The sequence below is a fragment of the Filicampus tigris genome, chromosome 8 (assembly GCF_054856515.1).
Source record: "Filicampus tigris isolate MCC_2025a chromosome 8, RoL_Ftig_1.0, whole genome shotgun sequence".
In the NCBI taxonomy this organism is placed as follows: domain Eukaryota; kingdom Metazoa; phylum Chordata; class Actinopteri; order Syngnathiformes; family Syngnathidae; genus Filicampus; species Filicampus tigris.
In genome coordinates, this window is record NC_141224.1 from 25,450,054 (window position 1) to 25,465,524 (window position 15,471).

The window sequence follows — 15,471 nt, forward strand, 5'->3', positions numbered from 1 at the left end:
TTTTCTTTAATTGGTGGCGCCAGTAGGATGCAACCATTTTTTCTTGAAAGAAGGCAGGGTCAGAGTAGGAAAAAATTCTAAACCCACTTTTTATACACACTGTGGAGATAATATAAGGAACATTTATTTGAGACACCTAATGGTGCCCCTGGACACATCATCAGTGATGTAACCTGGGATCACAGGGGGTTTCGGGTCTTTCAACTATACTACCCCCTGCCCTAGGCGACTCATCCGGGGTTGATCAGGCCCCAGCTCGTGCTAAGGTAGCGCTTCTCTCCTCGCCATACCTCTCTCTCCTGACCCACAGCCACCTTGATGCCACCTCTGCTGCGTGGTGGCCAACCTGCTGGCCCTTTGCTGGTTGGCTCCTGTGTTGGCTTGCAGAGAGGGCGAAGTGGGAGTAAATTCTAAACACACTTTTATACACTCTGTGGAGACGATATAAGTTACATTTGTAATATTTTTTTTAATTTTGTATTGATAGAGTCATTGCAACAGCCAGGGTGGCAACTGGGGGTAAAGGCATTTCAAGAGTGGCTGCTGCCATACCCTTACCACACTGTAAAATCGCCTCGAGTAGAAATTAAGTACAAAAACAACTTTATACAGAGGAACACATGCAAACCCTAAACAGGAAATAATGGAAGGTTCACATGACAAAATTATTTCTCCCACGATAAGGAAAAGCAGTTCTCTCAAATATATGTTGAAATTACCTACTGAAATTAAGTGAAATGCCATTAATCCATGCCAGACCCCCCCAAAAAACAACTTTTTATCACATGTTTTTAATAAACAAAAACAACACTGTACTGTATAAAAACACGAAAACATACAATAAAAGTGAATACAACAAAAATAATATGGCTTTATGAAGTGTAACTACGATAATACTCGGGTCTGTGTGCTTTTTAAAGAGCGTGGACCAGCGAGTTATGACATGAGCTCGAGCAGGCTGCACTCTAATCTGCATGTTAGCATCTGATGATGATTTGGCTCCTGAAAGCAGCTCCTTGTGAGTGTTCTCATTTTGTATGTGTGCTTGATAGTTTGACCTGTTCAATAAATGGCTGAAAATGCATCGGCTACTGTGGCTCAACTTGTGAGGTCATTTGAGTACCTCAAATGCTATGAAGAAAAAAAGGGGACTTAATCCAAAGAACAATTCACATCCTTTTAAAATTTTGTCAGTTATTTCTACATAAAGGCAGCGTTTATCAATATTATAAATCACTCTCTCAGCTATGAGTTAGTCCATGTCTGTGAAACACACGTCAGCGTAAGAGAGCCATGGTCGAAGAGTTTATAGGGCAGACTCCCTTTGGTTGTCCAAGCATCTGTCTTTGGGTCGTAGCACTCAAAATTGTCAGAGTCCTCAATAACATCATGGCTGTTGATGTAGCGTCCGCCGGTGATGTACAGTTTGTTATTGAGCACTGTAGCTGAATGATGCATCCTCCTCTCTTTCAAGTTGGCACACTTAAGGAAGTGGTTGGCCTTAGTGTCATATGCGATCACCCTCCTGGTGTATCCTGGGACAGGGAAGAGATTCATTTGAGACTGAGGTCTCAAAAGGGAGCCATCAACAAATTGTACAATGAGAACAAAAACATTGAGACACTCCTTTGTATTCTTCATTTCATGAAAGCAATTTGAAAAACTATGTTTCTAACATTAAGAAGGCTTGAAATAACTTTTTTTCCTTGAAGAGTAATTTTGCTAAACAAGGGCTTCATTTGGAGAAGCAAATTATTCATATTAAGGAGAATTTTTTGGGATGGTTAATCCCAGGGACGCAAGGGTTTAATTAATCAATAAAAATATGACAATATAATAGAGCTGTTGAGCGTAGGGCTCCAACTATCAAATATTTCAGTATTCAAGTATCCTACTGAAAATTCTATAGAATAATCGTGGATTCAGGTAATGGTTATTTATCAAAAACATTAAAAGCTCATCAGTGATATAGACAATACGCTTGTGGACTTTGAACCAGTAGAACCAGTCAAACATGATATAAGATATATGTTTGCAGACGATTATATCGATGGCTTTGTAACAGAATAGGGGATGGTAATTACCACTCAATTTAAAAATAAATTAAAAATAGTGCTTCTCTTGCACTGACACTTTTTTTACATCTTTGATTGAAACAGTCCATCCATCCATTATCCAATCAGCTCACAAGGGTCGCAGGTGTGCTGGAGCCTATCCCAGCTGTCTTCGGGCTGTAGGCTGGGGACACCCTGAATTGTTTGCCAGCCAATTGCAGGGCACACAGACACGAACAAACATTCGCACTCACAGTCACACCTTGGGGCAATTTAGAGTGTCCAATTAAACTACCAAGCATGTTTTTGGAATGTGGGAAGAAACCGGAGAAAACACGGAGAAACCCACGCAGGCACGGGGAGAACATGCAAACTCCACACAGGAAGGCCGGGGCCGGATTCAAACCCACAACCTCTGCACTGTGAGGCGGATGTGCTAGCCAGTCGACCACCGTACCACCGATTGAAACTGTAAAGTTTAATAAACTCGGGCCTGTGTGAAAGTCACGTCTAAGGTCTTCCAAAAGGAATGATGTTTCTATCTGATACATTGAGATTTAGGCCTTAATGGGTTAAAGTGGAAGTCAACCCAAACATTTTTTTTTTCAAGAATATGTTCTATGCAGGCCCACTAGTTGAAACAAGGCATTCTGATAAATGTTTCATTTGTGGAATAAGAGTTAATCCACCCGTGCCTGCGTGGGTTTTCTCCGGGTACTCCGGTTTCCTCCCACATTCCAAAAACATGCATGGTAAGGTGATTGGACCCTCTAAATTGCCCCTAGGTGTGATTGTGAGTGCGGATGTTTGTGTCTGTGTGCCCTGCGATTGGCTGGCAACCAATTCAGGGTGTACCCCGCCTACTGCCCGAAGACAGCTGGGATAGGCTCCAGCACGCCCCGCGACCCTTGTGAGGATAAGCGGTATAGATAATGGATGGATGGATGAGTTAATCCACCCGTTTTTAGCCATCTCTGGGGGCGGCCTTTTTGTCACTTGTTGTCGACTGAAACAACATCACAGTTGCTCAGGGCTCAGGTAACGACCAATCACAGCTCACCTGTTTTCTGAAGCTGAGCCATGATTGGTCATTATCTGAGCACTGAGCAGTTGTGATGTCATTTTCAGTTGACAGAAGTGACAAAATGGCCGCACCAATATGCCTCCAACCGCCCTCAGCCTGCTGACCACCCCCACACCCTTCGTGTAAGCTCTATCTTTTCTTCCACGTTTCTCTCACCTGTGACATCTACTTGTCCTAGTTTTTCACATCCCCCTTCTAGTTTAACACCGGATGTTTTGTTTTTAGACTCAGATTTTTCTGACCGTGAAGACGGCCACGATTTGGTTAATCTACTTTCTGACTCTGATTCAGATTTTGACGTTGATTTTGGTTTTCCCAGTCCTTGCCCAGTGATTATTCAAGTCCTTGTCAGTTTTTGTCACGTTTTTCTGATGATGATCCCTTAGTTTCCAATTCAGATTTTGACACTGATTTTGGTTTCCCGGGCCCTTCGCCAGTCATTATTCAAGCCCTTGTCAGTTGTTCTGATGATGATCCCTTAGTGTCCACTACAGAACCTATCCCACCAGACCCATGCTTGGGTGCCTGGTTGGCCATTTACACAGGACCCCCGTGGGATGGCCAACGTAGGCGCCCGAGTAGGGGTTCTGGTTCCTCCCGTAAGTCCGCTTTTTCCAAGTCGCGTCATTCTGAACCTGAACCCTTAATGTCCACCACTGAAGCCTTCCCTTCAGACCCTTATTTGGGAGCCCGGTTGGCGATTTACACGGGACCCCCGCGGGGTGGCCAACGTAGGCGCCCGAGTATAAATTCTGGTTTCTCCCATAATTCAGCCTTTTCCAAGTCACGTCATTTCAAAACTATACCCCAGCCACTTCATCACTCCCCGCCTTTTTCGGCACCTCGTTCACTGCATACTTCTTCACCTAGTCCCATTCATCAATTCTTCTAGTTTAGCTTCCTCACTTTCTGTACTCCAACACCTCGTGTCTCTTGTGCTTCCCAATTCCTAGGTGGCAAGCTGATGAGGCAGAGCAACATGCCAGCATCTCGGCAACTGCAGGCCTCGATGCCAGCTCCTCTGCAGTGCCAGGCCCCCTTCCCGGCACCTCAGCAATTGCAGGCCCCCATGCCGGCTTTTCCACAGTACCAGACCCCTTCCCGTCACCTCAGCAAATGCAGGCCCCCGTCCCAGCTCATCGTCACCACCAGGCTCCAACCCTGCTCCGGCGGCGCAAGGCCTTCGGCTGCCCTCTGACTCTGCCCCAGCGCCTCAAGCTCTGCAGCTTCCCTCGGATTTTGCGGAGGCTGCGAAAGCTCTGCGCCCTCCCTCTGATTCTGCTACGACTGCGCAAGGCCTTCGGCTGCCCTCTGACTCTTATCCGGCGACGCAAGCTCTGCGGCCTCCTTCCGATTCTGCTATGGTGGCGCTAGGTCTTAGGCTGCCCTCACCTCCGGTGTGCCTCTGGACGGCCATCGCATAGGCCCCGTCAAGAACCTCTCGTCTGGCCTTTGGGACAGCCACCGGATTAGCCCCGCCAAGAACCTCTCATCTGGCCCACCAGACTGGTTCCACCAGCAACCTCTTGTCTGGCCTTCTCCGATCTGTTATTGATTTAGTTTTTGAATGTTGTTTTGGAATTTAGTTTCATGTTTTCCACGTGATTCTTTTGTATGTGTATGTCTCGTTGGGTTATTGTGCCGATCTGTGCTCGGTTACCAGATCCTTTGAGTTACTCAGTCAAGTTTATTGTGTCCACCTGTGGTTGGTTACCAGATCCCTTGAGTTGCTCAATCAGTTTCCTCCAACACTTTGTATCTTGTCGAGGTGTTCCTCGTCTCATCAGTTTGCATTTAGTTCCTTGCTTTCCTTCAGTCTTTGTTGGTTAATTGTTTTTGTTGCGTGTTTGTTTGTTGTCTTATTCCAAGTCAAGCGGGTTTGGTCCAACTTTGCTCGTTTGCCCGATCCCTTGTGTTACCCAGTCAACCACCTCTATACACTTTGTGTCTTGTCCAGTGTTGCTCGTTGTCTCATCTGTTTGTAGTTGGTTCATTGTTTTATTTCTGTCTTAGTTGGTTCATCGTCTTTGTCTCGCCTAACTGCTGTTTGTTTGCTGTATTAATCCAATCCAATCAGGTACTGTTATGACTGGTCGTTACGTGATGTATCAGTTGCTATGCAGTTGCTATGGTCGTTTTATGCTTTGTCTTATACTATGTCATATAGGCCTGATGTCTTAACAGTTTATAAGATTGAGTTTCATCAGGCATGGTGTGATAGCTTACTAATATATAAAGAAGCACTCGCCTTAGCCAAAACGAATTACTTTTCCAGATGAATTGTTCTAAATAAAAACAATCCTAAATACCGGTATTTAACGCAACAGCTGCCGACCTCCATTAGCTCCTCTCATTCAGCCCATGACTTCATGCAATTCTTTACGCAGAAGATTGAGCGCATTCGGGACGAGAGTAAGGACACCGCTCCTAAAACCTTGTTGAATTCCGTGAATATTGATGCTAGTAGGGATATTATGGCTGATAATTGTCTGACAACCCTATCTCTTTTTAAAATAGTATCTTTTAAAAGCCTAGCAAAATTAGTTGGTGCGGCAAAACAGACAACTTGCGTGCTCGACCCGCTTCCTGGTAAACTCATCAAAGAATTGTTTACAACCTTAGGACCTTCCGTCTTAAATATCATTAACTTATCACTCACCTTGGGCACTGTAGCAGCTGCTTTTAAAACTGCTGTAATTCGACCTCTACTTAAGCGGCCAAACCTTGATCCAGAGAATCTCCCGTTTATTGCGAAAATTCTCGAAAAAGTTGTAGCGCAACATCTTAGTGACTATATGGCCGATAATAATCAATTTGAAATTCTTCAGTCAGGATTTAAAGCCCATCACTCTACTGAGTCGGCTCTTGCTAAAGTGACTAATGATCTTCTCTGAGCTATGGACTCCGACACCTCATCAATACTACTCTTACTCAATCTTAGTGCTGCTTTTGACACCGCCGATCATAACATACTATTAGAATGCCTTGAAGGATGTGTTGGTATCTCAGGCTCAGCACTTTCTTTGTTTAATTCTTACCTCTCAGAAAGGACGCACCGTGTAATTCATGGCAATGAGACTTCTGAGTTTTGTAAAGCTACATGTGGAGTCCCGCAGGGATCCGTACTAGGACCCCTATTGTTTAGCATCTACATGCTTCCGCTTGGTGATATTATACGTAAATATAACATTAGTTTTCATTGTTATGCTAACGATACCCAATTATATATGCCGCTCGAGATAACAAACCCGGCTAATTGCTGTAATTTAGAGGCGTGCCTTGCCGAGATTAAACAATGGATGTCTCTCAATTTTTTGCTTTTAACTCCAATAAAACCGAGACGTTGATCACTGGTCCTGCTCGTCATCGGCACCTATTTATGAACACCACTCTGAGGCTCGATAAATGTACTATTACCCAAAGTGATTCAACAAAAAATCTTGGTGTTATATTCGACCCAACTCTGTCTTTTCAAATGCACATTAAGAATATTACTAGAACCGCATTTATCCATCTCCGTAATATTGCTAAAATTCATCCAATTCTGTCGAATAGTGATGCAGAAATTTTAATCCACGCGTTTGTTACGTCTCGCCTCGACTACTGTAACCTTTTGCTCTCTGGTTTTCCCATGTCTGGTATTAAAAGTCTGCAGTTAGTCCAAAATGCCGCCGCAAGACTCTTGACAAGGACAAGAAAGTTCGATAATATTACTCCGATATTAGCCAATTTGCATTGGCTCCCAGTCCACTTGATTTGCGATTTCAAGGTTTTGCTACTTACCTACAAAATACCGCATGCCTTAGCACCTTCCTATCTGGTCGACTTACTGATGCCATATGTTCCAATACGAAACCTTCTGTCACAAAATGCCGGAGTTTTAGTGATCCCGAGAGCCAAAAAGAAGTTTGCAGGCTCTAGAGCAGGGGTGTCAAAGTCAAATGGACAGAGGGCCAAATAAAAAATTTTGCAACAAGCCGAGGGCCGGACTGATAGAATGTTCATTGAAATTTTTCTAAATGTCCAGATTGGATCGGGTCCTTCGTGCCTGCTGATGATGTCACGCTTCATATATCTGTAATATATTTCTTAGCCTCTATGTTTGTCACCCCCCTCGCTGTTGTGTTTTTATCTTCGGAGTTACTAAATAAAAAATAAAATAAAGTACATTACTGCTACTTTTGCAAGGCAGCTCGCACGTCACTTCCGTTTGCGTTTCTCCTACCAAACTGGAAACAATTTTCTGGTTGACTCGGGCTGCAGGTTTATATGAATTGTACATAATGTGAAGTAAAACGGAGAGAATCATATGATTGGTATGACGTCTCCAGCTGACCCTATTTTAGAGTGGCAAGGTATGGATGTGGGTGCTCCTGTCAGAGAACACAGGCCCGTATTCCACTTGACACGTCTATTTAATGTGGTCTGCAACAACACGGACAAGGAATAACCTAGCAACATCATACAATGCATATCCATTTGTTAACAATATGCCTAAACATTACAATTCACTGTATTAAGAAATTAATCAGCCAAACAATACATACAATACACATTCACACGTTTCATCACTAGAATAGTTAGCATATGAGCCAAATAACTAACTAGTGTTCATCAACGTGGCATCACTCACGAGAACATATCTAGGCTATTATGTACAGCAGTTACCTGACACGAACTTAATTTATTAAACTCATCTTTTAACATTTACACAGAACAACAAACGTGGTGAAACACGGGAAATCTGCAACTACTGAGTTTGATGGCACAAACAAACTACGAACTTCGTCGAAGGAGGAAAGAGAAAAAAAAAAGTCACTCACTATCAACACTTAGCGCTCGAATAGCATTCAATGCCTGCTCACAGTGTGGGACATCTCAGCACTACGTCGAAACTCAATGAATTTATCAAATGCCAACAATTACTAATAATAAAACGTGAGATTTCTAACATGAAGTATTTGTAATAAAGTGTGTTTTACTCCAAATAACTTTTCACCACAATCCGATTCTGAAAGCCACGAAAAGTGACGTGAAGTCTTCAGTCAGCATGTAGAACAGCCATGGGGTGGCAATATATTGATGCAAAGAAATATATTACAGAAATAGTGTAACGAATTGGGTTACCTGTGTTGTGGTCGAATTTGTGTCTTGCCAAGTTGCGTTGTTTCCGAGGTTAATGAATGCATCGCGCGGCTCGCTGGATGGGCGGGGCATGCGAGCGAGAGTAGCGGAGGACAAACAGGAGAGAGGTTGCTCTTTTTTGACTGAACGGTTGTCGTACTGTATTGGCGTCGGCTGCGGCCCTTATTAGCCGGTTGGACTAATAAAAACATGATAATTAAACTACGTCTGACGGCGTAGTGTTCTTTGAAGTCGCTACAATATATTTTCGTCTTTGGCAGGCGCGAAGGACCCGATCAGATCTGCTACCCACACCGGCCTGCTGCGGGCCGGATCTAATAAGAAAGCATGGGATGACCAGGGGCCGTAGCAAACCTTCTAGCGGGCCGGATGTGGCCCGCAGGCCTTGACTTTGACATATGTGCTCTAAAGCATTTTCTATTCGGGCACCGATGCTTTGGAATGCCCTACCCGCGGATATTAGAGGCACTAACTCAGTAGAAATGTTTAAAATACGACTTAAGACTTATTTGTATGATTCTGCGTTTAGTTGAACTGTTTGTTTTGACCTCTTTACTGCCGCTTCTATTCTTTTTCTGCCCCCTTTTCCCAGGCTTGGGAATGAGGTGATGACGACCGAATTGGAGTTTGCTGTTTCGATCCAACAGCAACTGACTGCTACAAGATTGGAGGCTGACCACATCCTCGGAGACGCTGTTATGGAGATCTCTACATTGACGACCATTGGGCCCCTGCTCACTTCGTCAATGTCATCTTCCTGCAGCACTTCATTTGATTAACTTTTACATCACTTTAACAAACACTGTATAGTACTATAATGTGTGTTCAATGTTGCCCACTTGGCATCCATTGCAGCCTGATCATCCCCCATCTGTGGTCCCTTCTCATGGTTTTTCACATTTCCCCAGATGGGGTTTTTTGAGTTTTTCCTTGCCCTCCCGGGGGTTAAGATCAGGGGATGTCGTGTATATGATCTGTTCCATATGTGAAGCCCTTTGAGACTTTCCTGTGATTAAGGGCTATATAAACAAATTTGACTTGACTTGACTAGTTACTCAGTGACACGTTGTCAGTACGTCAAACTTCTTTGAGTGAGCATGCAAATTCTCATTTTAAAGTAGTAAAAAAGACATTTTACTCTACAACTTCTGTGTCATGTCTGTGTATGTGTCCAAATAACAATCCTCACTTGACAGTGACATCATCTTTTGTAGACATCTCCATTAAAGCTGCACTCTGCAGGATTTTGCCCCAAAATCTCTTAACAATAACCTTTTCATTTGACCATTTATGACATCTTGTAAACAGAGCTGGGCATTTTACAAAATTTCCCGGTCCGTTTATCATCCTCCGTCTCCAGCCTGGTTACCATTCCGCCGTCCGTCTGTCCATCTTTTTCTCAGGCCGGACCAAATAGTAATCGCCTATAGGCCTGTGCACCTCTCATTTTAAGCGGGCTTTCGTTAGCATTCCCGTCGACAGACTTCGACCAACTTTATATGGACCTCCTCCCGCATCGCTACTCTGGCGATGATTGAATGAGCCCGTACACATACATTTACTTCCGTAAACACTGTGCCATGTGATGTGTTTTTTTGGGGGGAAGGCACTTCACATCGTACTTTTTGTGCATGCGTCTCACATCATGGACATGTTTTGTGTTTGTTTTTGTAATATAAATGAGTACATAAAAAGATCGCATTTAGCAAGAAAACTGAGCATCACATCCTGCAGTGTGAATGTAGCCTGAGACTGCACTTTGCACTAGACTTGCACTCGGAATGAAAAGGGCCCAAATCTCCAGTGCCATTTGCCAGGAGCATATAATTAAAAACTCAAAGCAGGGCTGACTCTGTGCTATTCAACTTATCTTATCTTAAACCCTGACTGAAAAACCTCCACAACATTAATATCATCCAAGAAAGATTTTAACTGCGTGTGCACCACTTTTTCTAGATTTAGAAAATGAAATAAAACCCAGCTTGGCAACAAGTCTAAAATTAAGACACCACACCTTGATGAAGGCCAGGTTTCTTTAAGCACTGGTTGCACTACAACATGTTTAAAATGTGGGGGACTACACCAGAAGACAGACTGCCGTGGATAATGGTCAAAAACGATTTACCAATACCAATACTTGGGAGACCCTCAGATAGATAGATAGATAGATGGATGGATGGATAGATGGATGGATAGATAGATAGATAGAACTGAAAACACCTTTTTTCCATAAAAAAATAACATTTACATAGTTAACATTAAGAAATTCATTTATTCTATTATTTTAAATAAAAACTTGGACCAGTACCTCCGACAATGTAGATTTTTTCATCCATCACAACAGCAGGAGCAGACACATTCTTCACTGTTCTGTTCTCCATCTTGCACCACATGTTCCTGGCAATGTGATACACCTGCAGAGGTGGAAGTGGATGAAAGGAAACCGACAAAATGAATCAAAATCCAAACAATAACTATCGGTTCTTGGGAGTTTGCATGTTCTCCCTGCCTGTGCTTCTGTGTTTTTTTTTTGTTTGTTTCCCTTCCTTTCACATTCCAAAAACACTGGCATGATCTGTATTTGGAATTTTGTTTTGAATACATTTAATTTTGTTATACACTATGTCTTATTTTCTTGTGGTTTGTGTTGGCCCGTTTTGCTTGTTAGGGTTTTTGGTTTCCACTTTTGCTAGTCAGTCTGTCCATGGTATCGACCAATCAGCTCCCTCAGTCACTCATGTGTTCAGGTGCTCCTCGTCCCTCGCCAGTTTGCTTGCATTTGGGGGCATATTTTGCCATGTGCTTAAGTCAGAAAAGGCTCACTTCTGTGCACTTCCTTGGCTGCGACTTAAGTGTGCCACTTAGCACTTTCATGAAATTTACACACTCTGGATGGGGTGACCTTGAAATCGGGATGTTCCCCTCTCAACATTATATTATATCATATCATATCATATTAATTTGTTGAAAAAAAGAATCAGCGCCACCAGACTTTTTTCTTCACATGTGAGGAGTCTTTCCACATGTTGATGTCTTGGAGTTTTGAAGTGCCAATCACAAATAACTATACAGTAGTTATATATTTTTTGAGGGGGCGGTGTTTATGTGTGTTTGGGGTTATTTGATGTGCAACGCACTTAGCGCTTGACACCCCGGTCAACACTCAATGCGGCAGAGGTAGGAAAGCCCGCTTCAGAGACCCCAGACTCTGCTTCCTCATGGGAAGGCATGTCGGTGGAATTGAGGAGCTCTTCGAAGTATTCTCCCCACCGATTCACAAGGTGAGCAGCAACCCACTGAGTCATTTTAATGAGTCAATTTGCTCCAGAAATTAAAAAAAAAAAGTTCTTTCGAGCCTTGCAGCCAACGTTACCTGAGTGAGTCGGACTGGGTTCTGCATGGCATCCTCCCCTCCAAACATGTAGATCCTCTGGTTGGTGGCAGCCACAGCAGGGTGCAGCACAGCCTCAGGCATGGGGGCCATAGACTCCCATTGGTTGAACATGCTGTTGTACCTGAAAGCATTGCAAAAAGTCATGACATTATGAACGACTGCTTCAACTATTTAAAGGGGTTAATCAACCCAAATACATTTTTTTCAAGAATGTTTCCAGCAGGCCCACTAGTTGAAACACGGCATTCTGATTAATATTGCGTTTGTGGACTTGACCTGTTTTCTGAAACTGAGCCGTGATTGGTCGTCACCTGAGCCCTGATCAGTTGTGATGTCATTTTCAGTCGACATAAGTGACAAAATGTCCGCCCCCTGAGATGGCTAAAAAGGGGTGTATTTTGCTGCTTAACTCATACTCCACAAACGCAATATTAATCAGAATGCCTTGTTTGAACTAGTGGGCTTGCATAGAACATATTCTTGAAAAAAATATGTTTGGGTTGACTTCCGCTTTAATGCGACGAAATTCTCCAGTCTCACGTTACCTTTCCACGCTGTCTGTCAGCCGCCTATCGGATCCGAGCCCCCCCAGGACGAAGATAAAATGCAGGTAGGAGACACTATGGTGGGTGAAGCGAGGCTCCAGCATGGGCTGGGCTACCCGCCACTCGTTAGTCTTGAGTGAAAGGGTGTAGACAGTTGTACAGATTTCGCAGTATTCTGTGTTGGTGCTCAGGCCTCCAATAACATACACCACACTTTGGATTGCCACATAGGAAGCTTTGTACAATCTGATAGGAAGTTTGGCCAGATGCTTCCACTCCTGGCACTTCTCATCAAACACCAAAGCTTCTCTTGAGGTTTGCTCATTGTTTTTCCTTCCTCCTACCACAACCAGATTGTCACGGTTGGTGCTGCGCCTTGGTGCAACCCACACAGGCTTGAAGTCGCCTGTCAAGTCCCCCAAATATTTGACGCTGACAGAAAACAGGAGGCGTCGCACCGATTCGATAAGTTGGACGCAGATGGCGGAGGACTCGATCAGAGGGTCACTGGCGATGAACTGGAACAGGTAGGTGGGGTGAACATGGCGAAGGCGCACTTTCTTAAAAAGGTCACTGATGGCGCCACGCCGAGATAAAGGGTCATGGTGGATCCAAGCAACAAGCGTCTCAAAGACTTGTTCCTCTTCTGCGCAAAGCCTATCATCCTCCAGGTAGCCCATCAGCTCTGGTAAGGACAGCTCGCACAGATCCTCCGAATGAAACACGTCGTAGAAGCTCTTTCTTGCCATATCCTTTGCCTTTTCTCTCAGAGTGTTACAGTTCATGATCTCTGAAAGCCTTATCATGCTTAAGCAGTTGTCAGGGCTCAGCTGATCCTGAAGAAAACGGGAGCAGGCCTCGAAAAGACGAACATACTGCAGCATCGATGTGGCCTGCATGAGAGGCAGCACGTTCTCCATGCTTATATGTGCCAGGCCGGTGTAAACATAGTCAATGATAGTGTTCAAGATGGCTGACGTTAGGCCCAGCAGGTTGATCCTGGTCTGCCGCCTCTCTATGAAGTTGTTACAGAACATGGCTCGGAAGTAGGGGCTGCTGGAGACCAGGACATTGCGGTGGCAGGGGATCTCTGTGTTGTCGGAACACAGTAAAACATCGGTGAGAAGTTTCTCTTGTCTGAGGCTATTGAGCTGGAGGAGCAAGCTGGATGACTGCTCTTTATCTTTGTAGTGGAACACCTCCATTGCTGGTCGGTCCATTCTGAGGAGATACACATGAAAATTCTCATTTGTCGGGGAGCAAGTTTGCAGCTTAAGATAGTCTGTGTATTACACTTTATTTATACCAGGCCACATTTTATTGAAGGGGTTTTATTCTGTACCATTGATGGTGCATGCAGCAAATTCAAAAATTCATTCACCTGACTTCAGCATGAGTTCACTTCTTAGTGATGGTGTGAATGGATGATGTGAATGGCTGTCTGTGTCTATATGTGCCTTGACTGACTGGTGACCGGTCCTAGGTGTAGACAGCCTTTCACTCGAAGTCATCTGGGATAAGTGAGAACTTAGCCGTGACCCTGGAGAGGATAAGCGGTATAGAAAATAGCTGGATGAATGGATGGACTTTTCCATTGTTTTAATGCAGTCATATAGGCTAGGTCAGCATCAAGCATTATTCACAATGTCCACAAATCATTAATTCCATTCAACGACACAATAATGTACAAACAAGGTTTATGAATTAGCAATAGTCCTGATATCTTTAGGAAAAAGGTGCCTCACTAACAAATACTGCAGATTCTAAATGTTCAGTGTCACTGTTTGTACCCGTCTAATCTTTTGGCTGACTACTTGTCTGAACATTCAATCACCTGAGGACTATTTTTGTCATGTGGCCTCTATTATCTGACAGTGTTTCTTGTATCTCTTGTTTTATTTCTGTCCTCTCTTTGGCCATCACATCAGGAACACCTACACATCGTTAGATACGATTATAAGAGGTGTATAAAATAATATCAACCTTTATAACAATAATAATTTGTTGTTTGGAGGCCAGTGATTGACTGGCCACCATCCAGGGTGCACCCTACCTCTCGCCCATGAATGAGGACAATCCGAATTTAAAATGGATGGATGGATGTCCAGAGGTATTTTTTCAGTATTGTGATCGTTATTGTTGTTGTCTCTCCTTTCTCTCATAAATTTGGTGCAAAATATAAGATGTTGGTGGAAGCTACTATGAGAAACATATTGTTCATTTGATCAATTAGTCTGTCAAATTTTGGGGTGGCGGGTGGGGGGGGGGGGGGGTGGGGGTCATCTAAATGTAATGTACATGAATTCCTAATGAACTGTGCACATGTACCAACATTGCATGCTGAGATCAGAACAGACAGGGACTTCAAATGCAAAGCTACATAGCAACTGTGCTTTTTTATTTCATTCAATTAAATAATAATCAAATCTAAGTATCTATTTCCCAAACCCATTGTAGAGCAGTCTCAGATTTATCCAATGACAAGGCTTACCTTCTTGCCCCTATATAAGGCTTCTGCAGGGATCTTCGATGTATTTGCAGCAATCACTCAGCAGAAAAACTGACGCCTTGCCATTTTCTTGTACTTTCTCCTGCTTTACTCTTGTGTTGCTGCTGTGTGACTCTATGATCCAGACGGGGCTGTCTCTTTGTAGGAGTGTGCCACATGCTGCTTGTTATTATGATCCCCTTCCACAAGGCCTCTGTGTACATTCCTGTGCTAAATATAGGGCCTGTTTGGCAACAACGTCGCAAACTCACATGTGACGAGGGAGAGCTTTCTCAGTAGCCACCAGACTCTATCACTGTGTGATTTGATTTCAGCAACATGGTTGTAGCGAGGATCATCGATAACACTGACTTTGTTGACATCATGTGCTGCTGAAACACAAACACAAAGGAAGGAAAAGGAACAACCAGTCCTGGCGCTAACTACTCATGTCACATAAATCATCATGGGCCCTTTCAAAGATTTACATGGGCAAGAAGTTTGGTTTTGTTGGCTCAGAGTAATGCAAAATCATCTCTAACTGAACTGGACACAAGAGGTAGACATTGCAGTTCCATAACTGTTACTTTAATTTCAATGTAGTTTGGGTCATACTCTCCGCACAGAGCACATGGAGTGTGACTCTTTCACAACTCGTGGCTACCTCAACAGAAAAGCTAATAATCGTTTCAATTTCGCTCATTACATCATCTTGAAGTCAAGAGCTATTTGAGCCATGCAACACATTTCTCTATTTGACT

The 15,471-nt window shown here is 43.6% G+C and overlaps 1 protein-coding gene across 2 annotated transcripts; it reads right to left on the reverse strand.

Annotated features, from left to right (window-relative positions):
• Positions 1 to 427: 427 nt before the first annotated feature.
• Positions 428 to 15,077, reverse strand: klhl38b (kelch-like family member 38b). Of its 2 annotated transcripts, XM_086038087.1 has the most exons (6): positions 14,714 to 15,077; positions 13,604 to 13,762; positions 12,223 to 13,443; positions 11,657 to 11,798; positions 10,592 to 10,697; positions 429 to 1,535 (listed from the first exon to the last, which is right to left on the reverse strand). In XM_086038087.1, exons 3-6 carry the CDS (start codon positions 13,440 to 13,442, stop codon positions 1,246 to 1,248), a joined length of 1,758 nt encoding a protein of 585 aa, XP_085894213.1. In that variant the 5' UTR covers position 13,443; positions 13,604 to 13,762; positions 14,714 to 15,077; the 3' UTR covers positions 429 to 1,245. The 2 variants fall into 2 exon arrangements, with proteins under 2 accessions (XP_085894214.1, XP_085894213.1); XM_086038088.1 differs by lacking the exon at positions 13,604 to 13,762 and having other exon boundaries at positions 428 to 1,535.
• Positions 15,078 to 15,471: the final 394 nt, after the last annotated feature.